At 38.0% G+C, this 20,115-nt stretch overlaps 1 protein-coding gene across 10 annotated transcripts in view; it reads right to left on the bottom strand.

The window, feature by feature from the left end:
* The window catches only part of Fhit (fragile histidine triad diadenosine triphosphatase), a 1,445,121-nt gene that overhangs the window by 281,462 nt on the left and 1,143,544 nt on the right, over nucleotides 1–20,115 (bottom strand). For all 10 annotated transcript variants that reach the window (XM_046453018.1, XM_058582092.1, XM_046453014.2 and 7 more), the window contains 2 exons: nucleotides 6,939–7,084; nucleotides 4,689–4,718 (listed from right to left, as the gene is read on the bottom strand). In XM_046453018.1, the coding sequence (XP_046308974.1) occupies nucleotides 4,689–4,718; nucleotides 6,939–7,084 (176 nt within the window). The remainder of the gene's footprint in view (nucleotides 1–4,688; nucleotides 4,719–6,938; nucleotides 7,085–20,115) is intronic.

Below are 20,115 nucleotides of genomic sequence, written 5' to 3'. Positions count from 1 at the left end.
TTTAAGGAAGAATTAATACTAATACTTTTCAAGCTATTTCAGGAAATAGAAAAAGAGGGAGCTCTGCCAAATTCATTCTATGAGGCCAACATCACCCTGATTCTGAAACCAGACAAAGACACCTCAAAGAAAGAAAACTACAGACCAATATCTCTGATGAACCTAGATGCAAAAATCCTCAATAAAATTCTGGCGAATCGGATACAAAGGCACATCAAAAAAATTGTGCACCATGATCAAGTAGGATTCATCCCTGGGATGCAAGGATGGTTCAATATACGGAAATCAATAAATGTTATTCACCACATCAATAGACTTAAAGATAAGAACCATATGATCATCTCAATAGACACAGAAAAAGCATTCAACAAAGTACAGCATCCCTTTATGTTCAAAACATTAGAAAAACTAGGAATAACAGGAACTTACCTCAACATTGTAAAAGCTATATATGCTAAGCCTCAGGCTAGCATCATTCTCAATGGAGAAAAATTGAAGGCATTCCCCCTAAAATCTGGAACAAGACAGGGATGCCCTCTATCACCACTTCTATTCAATATAGTTCTCAAAACACTGGCCAGAGCAATTAGACAGACGAAAGAAATTAAAGGCATAAAAATAGGAAAGGAAGAGCTTAAATTATCACTATTTGCAGATGACATGATTCTATACCTAGAAGACCCAAAAGGGTCTACAAAAAAACTACTAGAACTAATAAATGAATTCAGCAAAGTGGCAGGATATAAAATCAACACGCATAAATCAAAGGCATTTCTGTATATCAGTGACAAAACTTCTGAAATGGAAATGAGGAAAAACACTCCATTCACAATATCCTCAAAAAAAATAAAATACTTGGGAATCAACCTAACAAAAGAGGTGAAGGACTTATACAATGAAAACTACAAAACCCTAAAAAGAGAAGTAGAAGAAGATCTTAGAAGATGGAAAAATATACCCTGTTCATGGATAGGCAGAACTAACATCATCAAAATGGCGATATTACCAAAAGTTCTCTATAGGTTTAATGCAATGCCAATCAAAATCCCAATGGCATTTCTTGTAGAAATAGAGAAAGCAATCATGAAATTCATATGGAAAAATAAAAGACCAAGAATAGCAAAAACAATGCTAAGCAGGAAGTGTGAATCAGGCGGTATAGCGATACCAGACTTCAAACTATACTACAGAGCAATAGTAACAAAAACAGCATGGTACTGGTACCAAAACAGGCGGGTGGACCAATGGTACAGAATAGAGGACACAGAAACTAATCCACAAAGCTACAGCTATCTTATATTTGATAAAGGAGCTAAAAGCATGCAATGGAGGAAGGATAGCATCTTCAACAAATGGTGTTGGGAAAACTGGAAATCCATATGCAACAAAATGAAACTGAATCCCCTCCTCTCTCCATGCACAAAAGTTAACTCAAAGTGGATCAAGGAGCTAGATATCAAATCAGAGACTCTACGTCTGATAGAAGAAAAAGTTGGCTACGATCTACATATTGTGGGGTCGGGCTCCAAATTCCTTAATAGGAAACCCATAGCACAAAAGTTAATAACAAGAATCAACAAATGGGACCTACTTAAACTGAAAAGTTTTTTCTCAGCAAAAGAAACAAAAAGAGAGGTAAATAGGGAGCCTACATCATGGGAACAAATTTTTACTCCTCACACTTCAGATAGAGCCCTAATATCCAGAGTATACAAAGAACTCAAAAAATTAAACAATAAGAAAACAAATAACCCAATCAACAAATGGGCCAAGGACCTGAACAGACACTTCTCAGAGGAGGACATACAATCAATCAACAAGTACATGAAAAAATGCTCACCATCACTAGCAGTCAGAGAAATGCAAATCAAAACCACCCTAAGATACCATCTTACTCCAGTAAGATTGGCAGCCATTATGAAGTCAAACAACAACAAGTGCTGGAGAGGATGTGGGGAAAAGGGTACTCTTGTACATTGCTGGTGGGACTGAAAACTGGTGCGGCCAATTTGGAAAGCAGTATGGAGATTCCTGGGAAAGCTGGGAATGGAACCACCATTTGACCCAGCTATTGCCCTTCTTGGACTATTCCCTGAAGACCTTAAAAGAGCGTACTACAGGGATACTGCTACATCGATGTTCATAGCAGCACAATTCACAATCGCTAGACTGTGGAACCAACCCAGATGCCCTTCAATAGATGAATGGATAAAAAAAAATGTGGCATTTATACACAATGGAGTATCATACAGCACTAAAAAATGACAAAATCATGGAATTTGCAGGGAAATGGATGGCATTCGACCAGATTATGCTAAGTGAAGCTAGCCAATCCCTAAAAAACAAATGCCAAATGTCTTCTTTGATATAATGAGAGCAACTAAGAACAGAGCAGGGAGGAAGAGCAGGAGGAAAAGATTTACATTAAACAGAGACATGAGGTCGGAGGGAAAGGGAGAGAAAAGGGAAATTGCATGGAAATGGAAGGAGACCCTCATTGTTATACAAAATTACATATAAGAGGTTGTGAGGGGAATGGGAAAAAACAAGGAGAGAAATGAATTACAGTAGATGGGGTAGAGAGAGAAGATGGGATGGGAGGGGAGGGGGGATAGTAGAAGATAGGAAACGTAGCAGAATACAACAGTTACTAATATGGCATTATGTAAAAATGTGGATGTGTAACTGATGTGATTCTGCAATCTGTATTTGGGGTAAAAATTGGAGTTCATAACCCACTTGAATCTAATGTATGAAATATGATATGTCAAGAGCTTTGTAATGTTTTGAACAACCAATAAAAAAAAAAGAATGAACCATCACAATTTCCATCAAAGCTAATAAAATCATGAGGAGATTTTGGTCAGATAACTGGAACATCAAAAAGTTGTTGCTATTGGAGTCATGAGAGTCTATAGCTATGGCTCTCAGCCTAGTTAGACACAATGCTTATTTTTATCAAATGTGTTTTATTTTAATCAAGACATCATCCAAACACCATAAATTCACCCTTTTAAAGGTTGCAATTCAGTGGGGTTTATTATACTCAGTGTTGTACAAGCACCACTAATTCCACAACATTTTCATTACCACCAAAAGAGACCTATACCCATTTGGACTCATCGCCAATTTACTCTTCCCCTCAGTCCCTGGAAGCCACTAATATACTTTCTGTCTCTATTTGAACCTGTTTGTATAGCAAATATTTTAACACCCCTTTCAGAATTCTGAAATATAATGTTGAGATCATATAACCTATCTATTCATATAAATTTCAGTTATGCTCAATATATGTGTATTACCAATCTGTGCAATCCACTGAATGTGATTTTTGCATTCTTCCACGATTAGCTATACCCCTACACTCTCACTTTCAGTGGCTAAAAGAATTCTATCAGACAGATATTGCATAAAGCATCTCATCCAGTGTGACTGGAATACACATTTGAATACTGAGTTTTTGAAACTCTGGTAACCAGGTTTAAACATTTGTATTTTGTATTTCAAGAATAGGTTTCACTAAGAAGCCACTGGTATTATATCCCGTTTTAGAGTCTGCACATTTGGGATTCTGTCATGGAGGGAGGCAGAAGTATTGATGCAAGCTGAATGTCCCCTCTGTCCCTATGAGAACATCATGTGTCTAAAGCAATTCAGGAGTGACTAAGAATTTGGTGGCACATTTGGTGGCAGTTCCTTTGAGACATTAACTCCTCAAAGGCACTTCCCAGACATTCTATTTTAAAACTTCCACAGTATATATGTTAAACATTAAAGTGATATACAAACTAAGATGAAAAAGGAACCATGTTCATTTGGTGTAGTTTGGTGCCAAACATTATGCTGCCTAGTCCCAGCCAGCCTTGGAGTCATAAAACCTTTTACAAAGCATAACATTAGCATAGTAGTCTGATTTGCCTCTATTTTTTTTTTAGCAAAAACAAGAAAAAGCAAAAATAGCCTTTTCTATATAGGACTTAGGCATAGGACTTAACTCCATAGAAATTTGCATTTGTATGAAAGTAGCTGAAACTCAGCTTCACAATCAGCCAGGAGTTTAGTCTTTTTACTATGGAGTCAGATACTATCCTAATAAATCCTCCTTTCCTCTCTAGCACACTTAAAGACCAATTTTTGAGCTCCACTGGTTTGAACTTTGGTATTTAAGTACCTAAGGAGGAAAGGAATATGTGTGGGGGTGCAGAGAACAGTGTAAGCACTGCCAGCAGGGAAGGAAGCCACCTGGGGCCACCGCAACCTTGTTCTTCCGCTCAAGAACATGAAGAAAAGGCAGAGTGTGTGAAGAACTAAAAGCACGTAAAAGGTGCCCCGGGCTTACTGTGGAACACACGCAGTCCACGCGGAGCTGATGTGCTGTGTTTATGCAATTCCTGCCAAGAAACCATGGACTTCAGTTTCTGGTTTTGGACTCCTTGATTTAGTTGCCGTTTTAGCTTTTGCACAGTAATAATTTTACTACAAAAAGGTAAATGTCTTGTAAACTAATGGGAAACATACTGTTTGGCACAGTTTATAATGTCAGGATTTATGGCTCCAACACTGAGGGTCTCTCTGACCTCGAAGATAACATAATGAAATAGCAATGTGCTGCAGATGACTCGTTGTGATTTTTTATTAGTTCCCATAATTGCCCCTTATTAATTTGTATGCACATAATAAGCACTCACCTTCACAGTCTGTCCGGCTTCGGGGCCATCCTGGAAGAAGGGGAAGAAAAAAAAAAACCCAGCAGAGGTGAGAACAGATAGATGGTATCTCATGCTTATTCAGAAATATCACCCGTTAATAATTTAGATCCAATTTCATTGTGTGTTAATTTATAGCATTCTCATGGGGACCATTTGATTCCAGTGTGTGGGACCAGACAGTTCTCCATTTCCGCCCGAGAGTAAGTGAGAAGTTATGTATAAAAATGACATAAATTATCCAGTAAGCCAACCCCCTTGCTACTTTTCATGCTCTTTGCTCTTGGCAATGGTTTTAATTGCATTAAAAGAAGGTTGAAAATGTTTGGGGAGGTGAAGTATCACACCTTTTGGTTATCTTTAAATCAGATGTGGTTTAATTAATGCCTGATTACTTTAAGTCTCTCCTCAGGAAATCTGCTGTAATCATAATCCATTAAGCAAGAATATGGGGTGTTTTGTGGGGGAGGAGTCCTTTCTGGCTATTCTGACCTTGGGGAAGAAAATGAGAGTGTTCATTGTAGCAGGATTCTTTTTCCCCATCCTGGTTCTCTCTCCCAGCTTCTGATATCCAACAAAACTACTGTCTTGATTGAAAACCAGCAGACCTACCTGATCACCAGAGCACAGCACAAGAAACTCATTGTCTACAATGAGACTATACAAAATGGAACAACCATGGCTTGGCTAATTCTGTCTCCCTCTATAAACCTGATGATTGGTGGGAGAATTCCTGCCCTGATGTGACCAGAAGCATACCTATGTCCATAAGTGCTTTCCAAACCCAGAGTCACAACATATTAGTGGGACATGAAGTCAATTTAATACATTGCAACCAATATGAAGAAATAAAGAGAGCACAGAGTGATAGGACAGAGACTTTTAGAATGCACAGAATGATAAGCACTGTTTCGAGAAACTCTTTTGTTTTTCGAGCCTATATAGCTGTATGTATGGGGAATAATATATGTAATCATGAAATAAATATATATCTACTGTGGGTTATAGTTAAGAAAGTAAGTTTGACAACACTTACAGTATGAAAATGCTGTAAGGGATATATCATTTGTTATAGAATTCACTTTCTGTTGAACCATGTTAAATAAGCAGCACTGGTATTTCCTATAATGATGAATTTTCCTCTGTTATTTCACTGAACACTTACAGATGTTTTCACCCATTTTACTTGGTCTTTCTGGAAACCAAGTTTACAACATAAGCTTGATAAACCCACCTTGAGCTGAAGTACCTTGCCCAAAGGTGACTTAAATGGTTTATCATACAACAGACACACACATATGCACAATATTTGGGGGGAACTTTAGATACTATCAGTTCAAACAAACAGCATTTTTTCCCCTAAGAAGCACAGGAACATTTTTAGTCAAAGGCTTTAATAGTTCTCTGTGAAAATCTATGGCAGAGAGCTAAGGAGGTAAACATGCAGTTTAACTAAAAGTCTGAGGACAGAGTCTCCATATTTTGGAAGAATCAGATGCCTTCTAGAGGGCAGGTTTCAAAATATTAAATTTCAGAGTCACAAAGGACTTTGTGTATGCACTAATACATCAGCCCTCTCCTTATTTGATCTGAAGAGGCTCATGGTACCTTACTACTGATTCACTCACCTCCCAGCTGTTAACTCATTATGGACTTCCTCCTTCAAACCTGAGAAGTACTGATTCAACTTCTGCCTAAAGCTCTCCTGTGATTGGGGATCTCTTTGGGTATGGTGTGGGTGGGCCATACCCAATCAATCAATCTAGCATGTACCAATATGTCATCAATCAGTTAAGCTTGCATTGAAGGCAGGAAAATATAAAAGACAAGCCTTATGAGGACAAGGTTCAACCCAACTTGCTTATCACTGCTCCCTGGAAACTAGAACAGGGCTCAGGTCAGGCAGTGCTCACAACATTTACCATGGCAAGAAAATACCAGTTCCAATATAAGCTCTGGAATATCTTAATGTGCATTACATCCTTTGTCCATTACTCCCATCTGCTTTGCAAACAGTGGTACAGGCACTGCCCCTAATAACATTCCACAGTCCATCTTGAGGCCAATGGACTATAGAGTTGCCCTGGATTAGTAATATAATTTTGTGTCATTATGTAAATGGAGAAAACCAGAGCTGCCTTCCTGGTGGGATGTCATGTTGGAGGTAGAAAGCCCAATACTAGCACTTAAAGAGGAAGAAAAAAGTCAATTTTGAGCAACCTGTATACTCACCTGCATGGAAAAAGTCAGAGAGGTCCCCTGGAAATGCTTCTCCACCACTGTCCCGACTCTCTGGGTCACTTGAAACAAATCGGCCACTTCATCAGGATGCAGATCTTGGAAGCGCTCCACTGGCCGCAGTGGGCACACGAGAACATCTGTAGCAAGGTCTGTTAAGGCACACCAGGCTTGCTTTGGGTGGTGTTCTTACCGAGCAGCTTATACCCACAGTATTGCATCCCCCCTTGACCCAGGGCCAGAACATTAAAAGACTAAGGAATGAAGAAACAAATATTTACCAGCGACTGCACACCAAAGAGTGCAAAGAGAGCTTAAAAACATGGTTAGTTATACTTCAAAGGAGAAGCTGTGGTGCACAGAAGAAATTTCTTTTAAGAGAAGGAACATTAGGGTACAGAGTGATTCTGGTGCTTGCTGAGATAATTATACCAGGAGGCAAGATCTATTCTGGACTATTATCTCCTGACCCCTATTCTAAACCTCTGTCCTCTCCAGCAGCCAAAGGCACTATGTTGCAGAAATAAGTGGAATATCCAGGAGCTTTCTCTAGGTAGAACATCGTGATTAAAATTTTAATGTTAAGTTTTGTTTTAGAGAAATAACAGAAATACATAATGAACTTCTGAGGGGAGCCGATTTTATTCTGAAAGGTGGGTAGACATTCTGAAAATGTACAGTGAGCTTCATCTACAACTAACAGATGTCCCATATTATTAAGCCATTTATGATTTAATCAGACCGATGATTATTCAGAGTCTAAAAAGGCATTTGACTGTCATGTATATTAAAAAAAAAATTTTTTTTAAAAAGTGAAACACTTCTATATAAAAAAAAGTCCACAGGGCCTCCTAATCACTATAAAGTAACCACATTACAATGCTATTACGATGATTTGACTTAGGATTTCTTGACTTTATGATGGTATGAAAGCGTATCCATATAACCACCATTTCTCACTTTCGGTGTAGTTTTAAATACATTACATGAAATCAATACTTTCTTATAAAATAGGATTTATGATCTCATGAAAATAGAAGGGTGATTAGTAGAGTGGGGGGAGGGAGGACAGAAGGGAAAGGGGAAGAAGTGGGGAGTGAGGTTGATCAGATTATGATATGTGCATGTACGACTATTTCAAAATGCATTCCAATTATATATGTCCAATTAAAAATAAATAAATACGTAGAAGGAAGACCAACACAGTAGAGGAAGAGGCTGGGGGAGGGAGGTGAGGAGGGTCAGAGGAAGTACTGGTATGTATTTATGAATATGTCAAACTGAACCCCACTATTATATATAACTATAATGCACTATTATGTATAACTATGATACACTTTTATTTTACTTAAGATCAAAACATTTTTATAAAAAGATATTTGAGGGTAAATCATAAAAAAAGTTGTCTGTTCATACAAAAGAAACCATCTTAATGCATTCTGTAAGCCAGACAAGGCAACATATTTACATTATTGATCTGAGTTATAACAAAAAGAATGTAAGTTTAATCACTTATCAGTAGCAAACTAATATTCACTATTACACCATCAATAACCTTTCAGTTCCTTTTTCTATTTGAATTCATGACATACATATGTCCACACATGTATATGCAAACATATGTATGTGTCTGTCTGTATATACGTACAGATGTTGCTCAACTTATGATGGGGTTACACCCCAATAAGTCCATTGTAAGCTGAAAATATCCTAAACTGAAAATATCGTGTAATAAATGCAGTTCATATACCTAACCTATTGAATGCCATAGTTGAGGCTAGCCTGTCTTAAATGCACTTAGAATGCATATTTGCCTACAGTAGGGCAAAATCACTCAACACAAAGTCTATTGTAAAAGAGAACACTGAATATTTCATGTCACTTATAGAATACTTGCTAAATGAAAGAAAAAAACAGAGTGGTTGTGTGGGTTGGCTTACACACTACTGTAAGCTGAAAAATTGTTAAGTCAAACCATCGTAAGAAGCGGTTGTCTGTGTGAACACACATACAACGTATATTAATATTTGTTTAATTTCCAGATACCAGAAGGAGAAAAGAAGCACTCCTGGACTTGTTTTCTGTTCCTTTCTTTTTCCTTTTTTCCCTGTTGTTTTAAGAAAGCATGCTGCTGCCTGGAGCTAAGCAAGAACGGGGCCTCATAAAACCACAATCATACAATTGCTGGCCTCACCAGAATATCAAGCACTTTAACCCATCACACTATTGGTAGAACTTGGGACCCAGGGGAAATGCACTCAGCTCAGCTGGGCAGGCCAGATTTCCATAAGGTGGAGTAGTGGGGAGAGAAAGGAGGGGGAAACTGATTCTTTAGCTCATAATCAGGAAATTCACATCAACAGTAAACTAGGAAAAGAGGCATTTGTTAAATCTGAGTTCATTTTTTAAGAGAAGAGAAGGGAGGCCTTCACCCACAGGGCATCAGATACTTAAAAAGATAATTATCCTTCTTTAGCAGGGTTGCTTTATTATCATGGGTCAATGAACCGTTTAGAAATGAAGAATTTCCTTTCATTTCCTTTTAGCAGATTGCTAGCCTCCACTCCCTCTCTGAGTTACTTTTTCTTTGTTAAAAGGGACTCAAAGCCATCTTCCTCCTCCCTGCTTTCCTTCACACCCTCTCTTTGTCCCTGACTGCACCAAACCACAGCCAGATGACAACCAGGCAAGCTTCCAACAATAGCCATAATTGCTGGGTTAGGCTCTGTCCCTGCACAGCAACCAGGTGGAGGAAGGGACAACATTTTACTTAAAACAATTGCTACTGTGAAAACTGGTGATTCTAATGTCAATTTAGTAATATCAGAAATAACCATTTTTTTTCTTTAATGCCATACACACACACAAAAATCTTTTTTATTTCTACTTGCCTGATGTGAAGACCTGGCTTGATATAAAGTTAGTGGCTCAAGATATTTTAAGAATTAAATAAAAGTACCTGAATTTGCCACATGCTTTGTCCTTGGTTTACCCATCTCAGAGTCATATCATATTCACATTTATTACTTTCATTGACCATTAATAGTAGTCCTCTGTGTCACAAAAAACATTCAACAGCCTCAATGCACTTTCATTTAGGTGAATACTCTGCACCAACAATTTTGTACAACATTGTCCTGACACATATATTCCTTACAATCTAACCCTTTGTTAAGAGTCACCTTATTTGCATATAATACACATTTTTATGTGCAAATGATAATTAGATGAAATAAAAAGAACTTCGGGGGTGTTTACTTGACATGTGTTACTGTTGTGTGATCATCATCTTTGTTTGGTTGGTGCCCAGAGAATGGGCAAGTAGACAACTCAACATGGAAGTGACCACAACAGGTAGGCTCCTCGGGACTTGCCCACAGGGGTTACATTGGTCTAGAGTCACTCAGAGTCAGGCTCTGGAGCTCATGCAAGCAGCTGAGCTGGCCAGCAGCAGACACAGTATCCAACACCCTCCCTGGGGCCCAATGAGGAGGAGTCTCAAAAAGCAAGGATCAATCATCTTCTCTCAGATGCTTTAAACCCAGAGCAGAAAAGAGCCTGTGCCACAGGCCTCATTCTGCCTGCTGCCCACCTGCCTCCCAAACCTCCCCGTTATCCTGTTTTCCTTTGCACACTTTGCACCTGCCATGTCTGCCTTCCTTCTGTTCCTCAAACACACTAGGTTCCTTCCTAGTGTGGAATCCTTTGTTGGGGCTGATTTCTCTGTCCAGAATTCCATTCCTTTTTATTCAGATTCCAATTCCAATGACACTCCTCAGAGAAATAGTCTATGATCACAATGTAAATGACTCCCCAGTTACTCGCTCATACAATTCTCTGATAACCCTTCCCAGAGCCACGCTGCTAGTTTGGGGTTGGCAATTACATAGTCAAATGAACCATCTCCACAAGAGGACACACTTTGTCTTTTTTTTTTTTCTTTTTAATTCTTTCATCAGTGCCTAGAACACCAGAGACACGTAGGAATACTTACTACTGGAAGAGTGAATAAATGATAAACCAAGTGCTCCTATCAGCCACCTCTGAATACTAAGATCCCAACAATACTGAGATATGAATTTTCCATCACACACAAAATTGGAATAATCTGCAATTTTTCTTTCTAATTCAAAGATGTTTATCCTTAATATGTGACCGGTTTGAACGAATGCTGGATATGAACTGAGAGATTTAAATTTATTTTTAATGTAAACTAATCTCATATGAGCTTAAAGGAGGTATAAATATAAAGGCAAAATTCTTTCTTAAGATGCTTTTATAATTAGAAGAAGTGGCTTTGAGAAGTGTTTCTGTTCAGAGTCTCAGATAAACTATTTATATAAATGTTGCTTTATACTGTGACTAAGGGATGTAGTTAGCTTACTTAGTTTATGTATTTATTTACTTATTTATTCATTTACTTTTGATACTGAGGATTAAACCCAGGGCACATAACCACTGAGCCAAGCCCCTAGCCCTTTTTCATATTTTTATTTAGCAACAGGATCTCGCTGAGTTGCTCAGAATCTCACTAAGTTACTGAGGCTGGCTTTAAACTCCTCCTGCCTCGCCCTCCCTAGCCACTGGGATTACAGGTGTATGCCACCAGACCCAGCTCAACTTATTTATTTAATGAACATTGGGCATCAGGTGAATGTGGGCACCTTTAGGCTTTGAGAGTAACAGAGGAGACTAAGAGGTTGCTCCTGTCTGCTCAGTCCAGGAGATGTTTCTGTACAATGGGAAGCACACAGGTAAGCAGAGAAGGGGTGTAGCAGAGCAGAGAGGAGCACCCCGTGCAGTGGAGGCCTGCAGATCCTAGAAAGCAAAGGGTAGACACAGGGAAGCTCTGAGCGGAACAGATTACCCTGCAGGTAGCTGAAACTACAAACAGATCATGGAAGACTTACAGCAGGTCAGAGAACATTTTCTGTGAAGGAAAAGGTGGTAAATCTTTTAGGTTTCATGGGTTATATGCCTAAGTAGCCACAGTAGCAAATACAAAAACTAATAAGCATGGAACATTCCAGTAAACCCTCATTCACAGAAAGAGGAAGCAGGCCAGTTAGTTCATAGGCCTCGTAGTGCCAACACCTGGTTTGGAGGGATCACATTTGAAAGAGGTAATGAAAGGAAACTGGAAATATGAGGGAGCCTATTCTCTTATCCCGAGCTGAAGACTGTGATGCTATCTTAAAATGGCATCCTGAACCCAAAACATTATACTATCCTTAAAATTTTTAGTTTCTAAGAAAAAGACCCATGCCAGGCAGCCCATTTTAATGACCCTGTGGAGCACTTCTGATGCTTTTCAGAATTAATCATAACAACCAGAAAACATGCTGTGGTGTTGACATCACACAGATAAATCTCGAGTATTTCTCTCCAACACAAATGCAAGAATTTCTGTCATCTGTAGTTGGAAAAACAAAACATATAATCTTCAAATGCATTAGAGCAAAGCAGTGTGCTACTCACAGAATCACCAAAGAATAAAAGTATTTCTCAATATATGTGCATAAACTTTTAGAAGAAAACAGTATTGCCTGAAGATGGTGGGTATCATTTAGCTACATTTTGCTTCTAGAGAAACAACACAGAGAAAGCAAATTAATTTTGAAGAACAACAGACAGTTCTTGTAATTCTGCTGCCACTGTTTATATGCCAATTGTTTTAAGATAATATCACAGATGTAGTATAATTTAATTTGGAGACTCTTAAGCCTTGTTAATGGGTAAATCCTGTATTATACATAGGCTAGCAAGACACACATTAGGTTCTATTTGCATAAGGTTAATGCCTCTGTTAAGATTTCTTAGATGAAATGCACATAACCATCAAAGAACCAAACTAAACTGAATTTTATATATGTTCATACATGTTTATCTGGTATTCATATATAAAGAGGTAAGCAAGATGAGATCTGGTCTCTTTCAATGTTCTAAAGTAAGGATTTCCATTTAGCAAATATATTTTTAAAGGAAAAGAAGAGTGGTAGTTACAATTTAGTTCTGTCCATTGAAAAAATGTCTTATTGCAGAGGAAAAACAAAGAAGACCTCTTAAGAGCAAATGAGATTTAAGCTGAATTTTACAAATGAGAGAGTAATTCAACCAGTGAGCTGGGCATCAGCCTCCTCATCCATTCAACCCACAACTTGAGCCTCTTCTCAGTCCAGGGTTTGTGCTAGGGACTTAGGAAGCCAAGATGAATAGGATAGAGCAGTTGACCTTGAAGAGTTCACACTCTAATGTCCCAAACTGTCATGCAGTGCAAACAGATCATTACAGTACAGACAGGAGTGCTACAGATAGAAATCAGTTTAGAAAACTGTGGGAGCACAGAGGAGGCCCGATCTAACTCAATCTTAGGGTATTAGATAAACTTCTTTGTCTCATTTTGTATTTCAGTTTTCTAAAGTAGGAACAATTTCTCCAAATTTGGACCAAAGCCCATCCTTCAAAATGGTCTTGCTACTTAAGAACGGTCTCAAACCAAGTTGCTGGGCAGTTGTCCCATAGCTGAAATCACTGTTTCATTTATACATGTGCATTTATTTCCTGAATCTTCACAACAAACCCATAAAATATTATTATAACCCTCACTATGCAGATGAGACAATGACAGCATCAAGTAAGAAACTTGCCAGAGTAGAACACCCAAAGTGAGATTAAAACCAGAACTCACCTCAAGTCTGATTCGAAGGCCTACAATGTGAATGATAGTGATGGCACACTTTTTATAGCTTTCATGCCTGAGTCTTTGCCTTGACTCTTATTAAAAGTATGCCTTGTGTTCCCAAATCCTTCTGTTCCTGGAAGAGACCAGAGGATTTGTGAAATATGAAGATGCAGAGGAAAACCACTGAAGGTTTGAGGAACACCTCACCTTGGATAAAGAAAGCAGGTGATATGTACCTTCCCTCAGTGCACTGAGGCCTCAGCACAGGGCAGTAAGCATGCCCTCATCCTTCCAGAGGACCACACAAATAAGAAAAACCTCATGCACCAGGGGTTGAGTTGGAGACAGTAAGGAGGGACTCAGACTCCACATTTTGACCCTTTCCCTCCTTGACATTGGGTTTCTTCAAGGTAACTTTGGCTCTTAGTTGCCAAACTCCTGAGGAGGATTAGATACTGTAGTCAAGGCCAGCAGATCAGGTTGTAAGACACAGTGAACCCCTTTGCATCTTGGACAGTCTAGTGATTGAGAATCACTGACTTTCTCACATCATCATTTACATCACCAGAGACTGACCATAACGATCACTCCCATCCTATACATCTGTAGGTAATATGACTCTGACCCTCTTCTTATCAAGAGTAGCTGCCCATTTTCCCTCCCCTTGAATCTGGGCTGGCTCTGAAATTTCCACGGAGGAAGAGTCATTGTTTGGTTCTCTAGTTAAAACTTAAGAGATCTTGCAATTTGTGATTTTTGCCTTCTTGGAACTCTGTGACCTACACACTATAAGAAAGCCTAGCTAGCCTACTGGCAAGTAAGACACAACATGGAAAAAAAAACAGAGTATCTGAGCTGATGCCCAGCACCCAGATCCCTTGGCCCCAGACAGCCATTGACTGACTTCAAATTCCTGTCTCTATTGTCGATTACTGCATGAAACACTGCCCCCGTACAGATCAAAACAACGCTGCAGTGTTCAGCTATCATGAGTCTGTGCATGGTTTTTGTTGTGGGTCTTACCTGGGCTCATTTATGAAACTGTTTTTTCAGCTGGAAGGCAGGCTGAATCCACAGGGCCCTTCACTGTACCTGCTGTTTCATCTCAGATAGATGGAGAATCTCTAGAATTTTCCACTATTGGACAAAGAAAATCACAAGCCAACCCAGGTTTAAGGTAGGGAAATTAATTCCATCTCCTAATGGAAGCAGAAAAATCACATGGAAAAGGAGTATGGACAGAGTAGGCATTTTGCATGGGGGTCATTATGATAATGATCTACCATGGTTGGTAACTCTGAAAAAAGTTTCTGGGCACTTTGTAAAAATGAACAGGTGCCCAGGGCGTCTTAACTGTCCTATTAAGTATATGAAGCCACAACAATTTAGAGTTGAGATGAATCTTAAACATTACCTACTCCACTATTATCATTATTTGATGAAAATAATAGGGTTAGAAATGTTAATTTGCTCAAAGTCACACAGTTAGGAGCACAAATGGAATTGAAACAGAAGCTGTTCAGTTTCCCAGACCAAAGCTCTTTCTATTGCACACAAGAGACCAAAATGCTACCTCAGATATTGTCTTCCCATGCTAAACTGTGGCAGACATCAATGAGCAATAACGGAATTCTCTCCTTGAATTGGCAGAGTCCCAGAGTTCTTGTCAACAACAAGCTCTGGGCAGTCACCACCAATCAGAGTGGGCATGGAACGTGCCTGTGGCCTCCTCTACTGACCCACAGAAACAATCACATAGGCCTGGCAGAGTCACGAACAAAATGAAACACTGCAAATGAGAATCTCTGCCCGATGACATCAAATTTCCATTATGTTGTTACATTTTTTATTCAAAATAAATTTGATAAGTTTAAAATTTGTTCGAGGATAATTGATGATTTAAAAAAAATTAAAGCATTTCCAGAACAAATATGAACTATTTAAATTCAAAGTCGTGACAGAAATGGAAATGTACTGATTCAGATGATTGATTAAATATGACAGAATATTATTCTCAGAATCACTCAGACTTGCCCACATTTATTTTTCATCTATTCTAGGGACTCAGAACACAAAAGTCACCAAAATAAATCAAATCATCAAAATATCATTGATTTTGATGAGGCTTATTAGCATGTGTATATATGAATATGGAGTGAAGCAGTATCAAATAATGAGAATTAGTCATTCTTCTGAACTAATGAAAAAAAGAACATATTTATTTCTATTCCAGATCTGTATGCAGTTTAATGACAAGAAATTTTCTAGTGTGTATTACAGACTTTTGCAGACCTTGTATAATTCTTCATTTGTTCTAATAAACACTCAGTAGTCCTTGCAATTTTGGGTGGGCGTAACCAGGGATTGAACTCAGAGGCACTTAACCACTGAGCTACATCCCCAGCCCTTTTTATTTTTTATTTTGAGACAGAGTCTCACTGAGTTGTTTAGTGCCTCGCTTTTGCTGAGGCTGGCTTCCAACTCTGAATCCTCCTGCCTCAGCCTCCCCAGCCACTGGGATTGCAGGCATGCGCCAATGTGCCCAGCACAGATAACCCTAATGTCACTTCAAAAAAACAACAGAATGAACTGTGAGCTCTTTTTTGAAGATTCTATTTATTTTATTTAAATAGCACAGTAACAGAACTTTGGATCAAAGTAGGTAGCATCCCCAAAAGTAATCTCTTCTTTACATTGCGGGCATTTGAGTGAATTTTTACTAGAGAAAAAGTAGAAATACTAGCCAAAGAATTGAGAAATACAATTCTGGAAAAGCATTTTAACATACCTATTTTAGAAACTCAATGAGAGATTTATCATCCATACGCTTAAATGGCATGGATGTAATTTGAAGTACATTTGATTTCTAGAACATGATAAATTCCAGAACAATAATTAGGATAATGATAGTACTCTGCTTATAGTTGGATCTCAGGCAATTATTTCATAAATTTCTACTATTTTATATTTTTTTTTCCTGGGGAATCCTTAACAGCAAAGATAGGGGCTAGTTCTTGGTCATCCAGGAGAAGACAAGCTACCCTTGAACTTTCTGCACTGATTTGGATGCCCAAAGGAGACAATCACATTCACAGAAATAGACAGGGGGCTCCCAAAGAAAATAAATGACACAGCAGTGTGTAGCATGGTAATGTTCTGGTAGAGTCTCTGGTTTGAATTTCACATATTTTTGGCCACTTTTTCATGGCAAAGGAATCCTATATTGTTTGATGTACTAGCATCATATCGAGGAAAACTGTGCTTATATCAAACTACACAGGTGCAGAAGAAGTAAACCCAAAGGAAAGGAAACAACCTACATAATCTTTGTTGCCTACAATATCCTAGTGATAATCAGCAACACTAGGTAGGTAATATCACTCCCTTCATTTCTCCAGATTTAGAAGTTGAGTCCAAAAAGGTTTAACGACATGTCCAAGGTCAAATACCGTGGAAGTGAAAATCCTGGCTGGGGTCATGCAGTATAATTGTCCAAGGTGTTTCGGTGCCTCCCAAGCAATAAAAGTCTTTGTGAATAAATTGCAGTGTTTCCTACAGTGATATGGCAGGAAATTACTTCCATGAGATATTATTAGATATTCTACAGAAAAAAAAATATTCTACAGGAAAAAAAATAAACCTCTAACAGTCAAAAAGGGAGAAACGCTGAATGCAATTGAAATAAGAGAACTATTATTTCACTACTCATCAGAATATTTAATATGCTAATGTACATCCTGACTTTCCAAAAGAAAATACACTAAGCAGTATTACTCAAATGTGTATGATTATAAAGATATTTTATTATTGTCATCATCATCATCATTATTTGAAGAACACTGTCTAGGATAAATGCTCCAGAGGATCTTCTGTGAATCCTGAACCTACAACAGAGGTACCTAAAGAAGTTTTCTTTTTTTTTAAACAAAAGTTGAGTAAATAGCTTGTAAATCACATAGGCAAAAAAAAAGAGAGAGAGAGAGAGAGGACATTATGATACACGAAATATGTAAGAAGTTGAGCATTACAATATAGCACATAGGATACCACAGTCATTAGTGCTGTGTGCCAAATACTTCAGGTTATTATTGCCACATCTGGGCACAGGATCAGATTCTGCCTTCTAAATCCTCGTGGTTATGTGAACCTTAAGGAATTCATCATTTTGTCAAGCAAAAATGATGGATGCCACTTCCAGGCCAGAGTCCCTAACTACCAGGATGAGACCCCAAAGGTTACTTTCTTTCTCTAAGAGAAGCAGCAAATGTTGTGTCATGGTGGCTGCCCTGGCAATCTAAGTTGGCGGGGGGCTCTGGTCATCCCAGTCACAGTGACTAGAGCAAGTTTATTACTAACTAGGTTTTACCTCTTTTGCTGAATGTCAACCAAACTTGGATTGCTTAGAATCAGAATGGTAAAGAGGTTTCTGAGGCCCTGATAGGGATCAGGAGGGAAGAAGAGGGGAATTTATTAGTTTTGGCTGCCATGAGGGAGGGAAGAATATTAGCATTTGTGCCAAGTATCTGCCATTCTTCAATTATAAAGCAATAAAACTATTTTTTTCAAGGACTCCCTCTCCCCCTGTTTTAATGATGTAGAAGTCATTTCTGGGTCTTGCAATGTCTCTGGATAACCATTATGAAAATCTATTATTATTGTTATTGTCCTAGAGATAGACAGAGGTGTCTGGGATTTAGATAATTCTGGTTAGGAGAGTACCGAAAAGGAAAATTAACTGTCACTCAAAAGTGTCTGTCCATGATGTATAAACACAGGAATGGGAACACACTAATAAGAAAATGTTATGAGAATACTCTCGGGAGTTAAGACTTGGAGCTGTGTTGCAATAACAGAAGTAAAACACACTTAGCAGCTGAAAAAATATTTAAGAATCATACCCATTGAGGAATTTTATAACTACAGATAATATGCTCTAGTTCAAAAATAATCTTAAAACCTCTGCAAAAACATTTTTAGTCTAGAATAGATCAGAAAGTAAGGCTAAAGATTCGTAATTCATTGGAGATCATCTAGGAAAACACATGCAACATAAATAATTCCCTAGCAATACTGTGTACATACTTCAACTTCACCACTGTAAATAAAAAGAGGATGTCTTAAGCTTCTATGTTCACAGGGTGGCCAGAGTGAACTGGGGCCCAGACTCACAAGAGAACTAGGACTCTTTCAAGGGTAAACTCCATCAGGTTCTAAAAAGCAGAAGTATTCCAACTTTCAGTTTGCTCATTTAGGTTTGCTTTAGGTTACTCTTGGATTTTCAACAAGACTATGGAGCAACACAGACATTACACTTCAGAGACCATGTGAAGACAGAGTAGCCAAACTATCAATGTGGGAGAAGAAAAATAGAAAATGAAAAGCCAAAAGAAAAGAAGAAGTTTAAAAGGCAGGGGTGGGGGAATATATCCAACAGATAAAATGTTCTTGGAAGACAAGAAAGGTCCCTCACAGACACTCAACTAACATTTTTGGTACCACATACAGAGCTCCACATCAGTAGACCTTCAATAAATATTTTGTGAAAGAATAAATGACATGTCGCTTTATCAGTTTAATCTTGGAAATAATTCTTTCTCATGAGTAATTTCTTCAAAATGTTCCAGAAACTGGTTTCTTAAGAGAACTGAGAACCAGTCCATACTCAGCTTTCTTAAATGGAAATAAATAATGGAAATGCATTTAGCCCTTAAAAATAAACCCGAGTTCTAAATTTCTAATGTAAAGCAGCCACCTTAAGGCATAGAAAAAATAAAAATAAATACAAATTGTCCTTTCCTTCACACACTGAAGGTCAAGGTTCATGCCTTTTAAATGAAAAACCTGTGGGTCATTAACTCAAGAAAACACCGAAAAATCTGAAGATAATGTTGTTCCCTGCTTTTTAATAACGTGACAATCATTAATACTGATAGAAAAATGCTATATTTAAGAAATCATAAAAGAACCTTAATTATGTAAATTTGACTTTCTCATAGAATCTGAATTAACACCCACCTTCCATCAAAATATGATAGCAATTCCATCAAAATATGATAGCAATCCAAAATATGATGACGTGAGACTACTTCATTGTAAGAGTTATTCAACAAGTATTTAATGAATGAGCTTGTGAAGGAATTACTGATGAAGATCCATAAAGCCAAAATTTTGGAGAAAAGGATAAAGCCAACACACTTTATGGAACCTGTATCATTTTCATGTATTCATTCAATAAATATTTATTAATTAATAGCATACTCACTGCCAGGTACTGTATAGGTTGCTATGGATATAGAACAACCAGGTATATGCATATATTACATAAACCAGGTATATTACATAAATTTTTATGTAAAAAAAATGTACTAGCAAAGGTGTACTGTATTCTAGCAGATAAATAGAGAAAAGGCAAGAAACACATATAAATGTAGTAACTCTTACAAAAGTGACAAGGAAAAGAGAAAGAAAAGATTCAACAATGCAATGCAA

The sequence above is a fragment of the Marmota monax genome, unplaced genomic scaffold, assembly GCF_021218885.2.
Source record: "Marmota monax isolate L192 unplaced genomic scaffold, Marmota_monax_Labrador192_F-V1.1 WCK01_AAM20220418_F8-fsc00042, whole genome shotgun sequence".
In the NCBI taxonomy this organism is placed as follows: domain Eukaryota; kingdom Metazoa; phylum Chordata; class Mammalia; order Rodentia; family Sciuridae; genus Marmota; species Marmota monax.
Note: the sequence above shows the minus strand (reverse complement) of the source record. Positions and strands in the feature narration are given on the sequence as shown.